General features: G+C 42.9%; 1 protein-coding gene across 1 annotated transcript in view; it reads right to left on the bottom strand.

Annotated features, from left to right (window-relative positions):
- The window catches only part of LOC135102309 (uncharacterized), a 7,823-nt gene extending 939 nt beyond the window's left edge, over positions 1 to 6,884 (bottom strand). The window contains 11 exon segments of the mRNA XM_064007335.1: positions 1 to 288; positions 893 to 1,049; positions 1,637 to 1,747; positions 1,749 to 1,829; positions 2,389 to 2,542; positions 2,544 to 2,572; positions 3,171 to 3,385; positions 4,178 to 4,491; positions 5,028 to 5,196; positions 5,309 to 5,434; positions 5,792 to 6,884. The exon segment at positions 1 to 288 is cut by the window's left edge and continues 939 nt beyond it. Of these exon segments, the coding sequence (XP_063863405.1) occupies positions 116 to 288; positions 893 to 1,049; positions 1,637 to 1,747; positions 1,749 to 1,829; positions 2,389 to 2,542; positions 2,544 to 2,572; positions 3,171 to 3,385; positions 4,178 to 4,491; positions 5,028 to 5,196; positions 5,309 to 5,434; positions 5,792 to 5,879 (1,617 nt within the window). The 5' untranslated portion in view covers positions 5,880 to 6,884 and the 3' untranslated portion in view covers positions 1 to 115.
- Positions 6,885 to 7,500: the final 616 nt, after the last annotated feature.

Raw genomic sequence — 7,500 nt, 5'->3', positions numbered from 1 at the left:
TGGAGAATAGGTCTTGCACACAGCAGCACAAGCATGTCATTCTTTCTTAGGGCTTTCCTTCACATTTCCAAGCATCTCTTTTCAGTGTCATCCTGAAAGTCTTCCCTTCTTCGGGTCATCGAACATTTTCATCCACATTATTACCAGGAGTGTAACATATGTACTTTGGGGCAAAGGGCGTGATGGGACTGAACTGGGGGCCATAGTCCTCCGTCATTCCTGTGATTCGTTCATACTGTGTCTCAAGCGCCTCCGAGCCGAAGAAACACTCACCAAACCAGTAAAAAGCTACAGATACCAACCGGGAAAGAGAAAACTAGGGTTAGCTTGTATAAGGATACTGTTTGATAAAGACTGACTGTCTATACACCCAAGTGGTGTACAAAATACTATCTACAATGTCTGTGAAATCATATATTCTAAGTGCACTTATTAAAATTACCATGCATTTAGATGAGAAAAACAGCTCTATACTTATTGCTATGCAACTTATACAAAAAATAAATACTTCAGCAATTATGTACTCAAGCAATATGTGTAAAGGAGAGAGAGAGAGAGAGAGAGAGAGAGAGAGAGAGAGAGAGAGAGAGAGAGAGAGAGAGAGAGAGAGAGAGAGAGAGAGAGAGAGAGAGAGAGAGAGAGAGAGAGAGAGAGAGAGAGAGAGAGAGAGAGAATTTTGATCTTATGAGCTATCCTCTTTGAAATTACATACAAATTAAATGGGAATGGGATTACATGGGAATCACACAGGAATAGGATGGGAAAGGAGAGCAGGAGGACAGAAGTGATGTAGAGTAACAGACAGGAGCACCATGTTGGGTTGAAGAGGACAAGGTATAGGCAGGAGGGCAAGAGAGAGTGAACTAGGACGGACTGGTGGTCTGGTACTCACGAAAATTGGTGTAATTGATGCCTGGGAGGCCTGATGAGCGCCGCGTCTCACCGGGCGGCAGGAAGGTGGTGAAGCGGTTACGTAGCGGCACTGACCCAATGGTGAGTGGCATGCTGACTCTCAGATCTGCAGATGGCAGTGGTGGTTCCAGGATCATCTGTTCCAAAGACAGGCAGGAGTCAGGAACATGAGTGTGTATCTATTTATATATATATATATATATATATATATATATATATATATATATATATATATATATATATATATATATATATATATTCTGTTTTTTATATAAAATCATCACACTTTCTTTGAACTTATATATGGAGTGTGTGTGTGTGTGTGTGTGTGTGTGTGTGTGTGTGTGTGTGTGTGTGTGTTTGTGTGACCTGAACATAACATAAACAACATACAAACTTAAGTAATTTTTCACACACTTGCTATGAAGGTTTTTTCTATAAGGATATGATCTTTGTTAACTACATTTGTAGTTATATGACAGCACTGAAAAGTGGTGGTTATCATTATCATGGCAGGCAGGTTCCATATTTCAATGGATAAGCCTTGTTATGTGAAGACATGTCAAGCAGCTTTGTTATGCATCACTTATCTGTGAAGTTCTGTTTACAATTCCCTTCTTAGAACTTTACCCATATTTTAACTAAAGACAATTTATCTTAGGCTTTTTAAGTATTTCATGTGCTATGCAGCCATTCCCCATAGTGAGTGAAGTGTTTGACTCACATCTATGCGATACTGGACGTCCAGCAGGCGGCATGTGAGGTGGACATTGGCTGGCACCAACGGCGGCACAGTGAGGGCCACAGCCTCCCACATGTCAGATTCTCCGGGGGGGTATCATGCCCCGCACCACCTCCTTCACAACCCGCTCCTCCACCACCTCCTTCACACCATTGGGCATGATGTAAGTGATGACCTGAAACACAGATACTTGCTGGCGACTGCAACAAAGGGACTTCTGCTCACCATCAACAGAATCATAACAGGCTACTCAGGCAATAAATATCATGGTGTGAGTGTAATGTAATGTGTGTAAGGAAGTAATTAAGTTTAGTGAAATTCAAGTAACAGCAAACTTCCTAAAAATCCCAAGGAACAATTTTTAATTGACAAACCATTCATGTATTGTATAGTAAATCAATTCCTTTACAAACAGTAAAGATGTGGTCATAAGTTGAATACCCTTCTGCATTCACTCATTGTGTTTTTACATGTCTCAAGCCAATGTCTTTGGATCAGCTAATAATCTCTTTGCAAAAACTGACAACTGATAAATTCCTGGCAGATGAGAGAACTTAAGACTGCCAGTAAAAGCTCAACAAAGAAGAAATGACAGTTGAATGTTAACTACTGGCCATGACTGCACCATTACAGTGACAATGCATGCAGCTTCATTGTCATTCCATCATCAGTTATGACTTCATTGTTTTAAATAAAATTTCAGCAAATGTGTATATAAAAAAATGGCAACTCACCTGAAGAAGGAGGAGCCTGGTCTTGCGTGTGTTCCTGGAAGAGATATTGTCCACCTCAGCTGTGACATAGATCTTCTCCCCAGGCACATAACCTCTGCGAGGGATCCTTGCTGCCAGAGTGATGGGACCAGTTTGGCAGCAGAAAACAGCACAGATTTTTGGACTTGCTGCGGCTACATGAAGACTGTGAACAGAAGGGAGGGAAAGGGTCAATGGGTGTGCTTGTGAAGGTGAGGAAGCTGGGGGACTCATGGACCATTTACACAAGATACTGAGGTTAGGTTTATGTCTTGTGATGGGTCTGTTTGGTCACTGTAGTTTCTAATAGATTTGAAGTATGACAGTTTTTTATAAATGTTTTTTGTAACCCCTAATGTCATATCTATAAATGTATATACCAGGCTGGCAATCCAGATGGGGTGAACCAGACAAAGCATCACACATTCATACATACATCATTTATGCTCTTACTCGTAGACCAAAAGGGACACCAGAGATGAGTACCTTTCCCTTGGAGACTTGTACTTTCCACAAAACAGGAGAGAAGCAGAAAAAAGTTCTGTTCATTCTACTCATGTTCTTCTTTTCACTTATCATATTTTTTTTTGGTAGTTCATTTGACTAGAGATAGTTGCATTTTAGCTTTCTTTTGTTATTTTCGTTTCTAATTCTTTGTTGAATAATGCAGTACATGTGCAAGAATAAGCCATTAATGTAAAGGGTTTGTATTTTGTAAAACATTTTTGAGGGGCAGTGTTGAGCGGAAGTGTACCACTGCTCACCGAAGCCTGGGAGAACATGTTGAGGTCCAGGATGGAATGTAGGCTGAACCCGGCCTTCTGCACCAGGTTGGCTGCAGCTGGACGGTCCAAAATAGCAATGGCGGTGTACGTAATGAATCCCTTTTCACTGTGGAAGCTCGGTGGGAGGTTGGGAGGCAAATTGAAGGCAAAGGGGAACTCGTGCATGCCAGCAGGAAGGAGCTCCTTCTCGTCCTCTGAGGGTCAGTGAAAAGACCATGAGGAACACACCAAGTTCATTTATGTTTTGTTCAGTAAATAACAAGTTAGATAATACAGTAATACTGTACTCTACAGTTTCTTCTTAGAACAGGTATATATTTTTCATATCATCACAATGGTGGCAGTAATAAGGGATCTATGTATTACTTTTTTCTTAGCATGAATCTAAGAAGTAGTTTTAGGCTTGAAAGTCCACTTGGGAGGGCTGTCTACTGACCTAAGCAACAAGAGATACAGAGCAGTAAACAGAAAAGAAATAATTAAAACATATGAACTTCCTCTTTTAACATGTCCCAAAGCCTTGACTGACAAGAAAACCCTAACACAAATCCTTCTGATGATACAAATGATCTGAAGATTTAAAAAAGTCAGACTGCCTCTTTCCTCTGCCATCCCAGCAGCTTGATTTTTTTTTATTTATTCTTAGTAAGGAGGGTTCTGACCCAAGAGCAACAAAAACAGAGAGAGAGAGAGAGAGAGAGAGAGAGAGAGAGAGAGAGAGAGAGAGAGAGAGAGAGAGAGAGGAGAGAGAGAGAGAGAGAGAGAGAGAGAGAGAGAGAGAGAGAGAGAGAGAGAGACCCTACTTCAGGTGGTCCCATAAGAAAAGAAAAGAAAAGAGAAGAGAAGAGAAGAGAAGAGAGAGAGAGAGAGAGAGAGAGAGAGAGAGAGAGAGAGAGAGAGAGAGAGAGAGAGAGAGAGAGAGAGAGAGAGAGAGAGAGAGAGAGAGAGAGAGAGAGAGAGAGAGAGGCCCAATAAAGGCTACTCACTCTGGTACTTGTGTCCATATATATAAAACTCGCAGTCAAAGTACGTCTCCTGTGCCCTGTAGTGTTGGCGGGGTCCTTTAAAGGAACCCTCCAGCCATGCACCTTCTGTTGACCTGGGTCGTGACAAGGCAGTCACGCGCCCAAGGTCACCACTCCTTCTGTCACAGCTGTAACTCTTACTACTACCACCACTACTGCCACCCTTCTCCGTTGTCTTGCTTATCATCACTCCCTGGGGTGTCAGGAATGTAGCCAGGGTTGTCAATGCCATGTGTGTGTCTGAAGTGCACACCAAAGCGTAAGAGGGTCTCATCCTAAGATTAAAAAGCCTCACATTAGTCTGTCTCATCCTTCAAGTCAAAGTTTTCATAAACTCCCCAAGGTGTTGCTGACATCATTAGCTGACTTCATGGTTAAGGTGATGTCCAATTTGGTCTTTGGGAAAGCTTTATGGTCCCTCATACTTTTGTGTTCAAATGAATTTAGCTACATTTCATGTTATTCTTCAGTACAGATGAGGATAGCCATTTGGCAATTGAATCACAATATTTTTAACACAGTGAAAGTGAATGAAGACAATTACTATATGTAATGTAGACACAACATATACTTAAGGAGCTGTGCATTATTAGAACTGCACTTTGTTATTTAAAGAATGTTCACCAAATGTCTTATAATTTGAATGTGCAAGCACAGATATACATTTACGCACTGCCATTCAGACCGAAGCACCACCAGGAACACGCCAACTCCACCATCTCTTGACCTGTGCTGGAAAAAAAAAAGGTGAAATCTCTCTCTCTCTCTCTCTCTCTCTCTCTCTCTCTCTCTCTCTCTCTCTCTCTCTCACCCATTCTGGTGGGAGAGCCATGTATTGGTAGCGGTGGTGGTGGAGGAGGAAGAGGTGCTGTTCAACAGTCTCCTGCCTGCTGCCTTTCCACCCTTTTTCAGCTTCTGCAGCTGAGTTGGGTAGTCGGAGAAGTGGATGCAGCACTCTCCTCGGAACCTCATTTTGACGCCTGCAAGACACAAGGCTGGGATAAGACTGGTGCACTGCAGTGTAGAACAAGCAGAGGAGAGGCATGGTAGGTGTGGCATGGCATATATTTCATCACTTTACTTCTGCCTTACCCTTAAGGTTGATGGGCTCAGTCACCTCCAGCAGCACGTGGCCCGTGATGGTCTGTGTTGAGAAGTACACGGCTCCAGGAGCGTCAAACTTGATTTCAAATTTCTTGGGACGCACCATCGGCGTGTCTGTGAAGGAAAGGATCATGTCAGTGGACACTAATACTGTTACTGCTGCTATGGTTTACCACTCTTATGAAGGATTTCTCAGATGAAGCTTTGTAAAGCGTGCGAGGCCCCAGAGGGGATTTAGCTTTCCTGTGGCATAAATACCTACAATTTAATGTTAATAATGTAGGATGTATGTGAAAACTTTTATACTTATCAATCTCAACATAACTGATTTTAATATACAACGTGATTTTTTATACTCACTTCTTTCTGCTATAACAGTAACATCGAAGACTACAACTGATACTACTACTGTGCATTACCAACAGACCTTTTTGCTTCTAATATTACTAATATTATTTCCACCACACTCACCCCAATCTGTGAGTTGCAGCTTCCTCACCGCTTCGTGCCATCTCGCCTTCATCTTCATGTTGGAGGCGATGGACGCTGCCCCCGGCATGTGGCACGCCTCTCATCGCCTCACGCCCCGCCCATGCCCCTCGCCGCCGCCACCACTGTCCCGCTGCGCCTTCCTGACCCCTCGCAAAGAGTGGAGGTTGGTGGCGGCGCTACTGCAGGCACGGGGATACGTCAGTCAAGCAGGAGCACGTCTGAGGGATTGTGGAGCATAGTGTCCTCACACGTACGGACTGAAAGCTGTATTGCTTCTGTTTCTGTGTACGCTGCTTCCGTTACCGTGCTTCAAATTACGAGCATTACAATATTTATCATTTATTTGTCACTCACTGTCATTAATCTCTTACTTATTTGTCATCGTCACTTATTCCTCAAAGTGACGGAACAATCGTCTTTATGTCAACGTTTGTGTAAAACTATCATGTGTGTCCGAGCGACTGTCATCACTCAACTAATTTACTTTCCTAACTGTAAATGCACCACTTGTCTTGATTTCATGGTGTGCTAGGAACGACCTCCACAATCTGCCTGTCAGTGGGATCAAGTTAATGGTGAGGTGTTGAGGATAAAGTAATGAGGGTATTTTTGTAAGTCAGCTACTCATATTCCGAAAGATTTCTGTGCCGCACCATCACGACGCTCCAAATGCTCTAGTTGAAGCGACACGGTTTTTTAAGGTTGTTTTTATGGTTCTAGTGACATACTAACAAAAAATTCTATATTATTAACAGGAGAAACACTGCTGAGAATCCATCTAATTGTCTAAATGGCCTTTGAAAATAATGGTGGTAAGAGTAAAGCGTTTTAGAATTGGGGCCGAATTCAGTGGTTGTGTCGGGGCTCACGCGTGGCTTTTGGTCGCCTCACTCCCCGCCCCATTCAGCTTACTTCTGCTTTCCGTTCTTACTGTGGGAGAATAACACATTTGAGAGAGAGAGAGAGAGAGAGAGAGAGAGAGAGAGAGAGAGAGAGAGAGAGAGAGAGAGAGAGAGAGAGAGAGAGAGAACGCCTTGATCGACCAGTACCTTCACTTGTTGCTGTGCCTCGCTGGCTGTGTGTTATGCATGACTACTGCCTGGAAATGTGTGTGTGTGTGTGTGTGTGTGTGTGTGTGTGACAACTCCGTTTCCCTTAAACACACACACACACACACACACACACACACACACACACACACACAAACCTTTCCTTACAAAAAAAAAAAAAAACGTCTGGAATAATTTGTGTGAAAAAAATAACCCATATAAGAAATATTAATGAGTTCAAGGGAAAGCTGGATACTGCTAGGAGTATCAGAGGCCGTGTTACACCGTTTTTCGGGAATAGCTCTCTAACAAATCGATGAATTGGGATCATATTCTGGCAGAGCTTAATTCAGAAACTCCGCTGATTTTCGCCACTATGATCAAGTGACAAAAGTAGATAATAAAGTCAATTACTTTTGCAAACTGACACTTGTAAGACCCAGCCACCCACCGGACACATGAAGGTATCAATGACGTCGCTGTGACGGTACTTGTCACTATATAAACACAACTAAGTATACACAATCTCTAGCCAGTCAGGTAGCTACCCGTACATTCCACATGAGCCGCGTGCAGCACGACATTACAGGACACGGCAGCAAGAAACTAGGACACACGCGCAGCCACACGACACTAAGG

This window comes from Scylla paramamosain, chromosome 7 (genome assembly GCF_035594125.1).
Source record: "Scylla paramamosain isolate STU-SP2022 chromosome 7, ASM3559412v1, whole genome shotgun sequence".
Classification (NCBI taxonomy): Eukaryota; Metazoa; Arthropoda; class Malacostraca; order Decapoda; family Portunidae; genus Scylla; species Scylla paramamosain.
The sequence above is the reverse complement of the archived record's forward strand: the minus strand, read 5'-3'. Positions and strand labels throughout refer to the sequence as shown.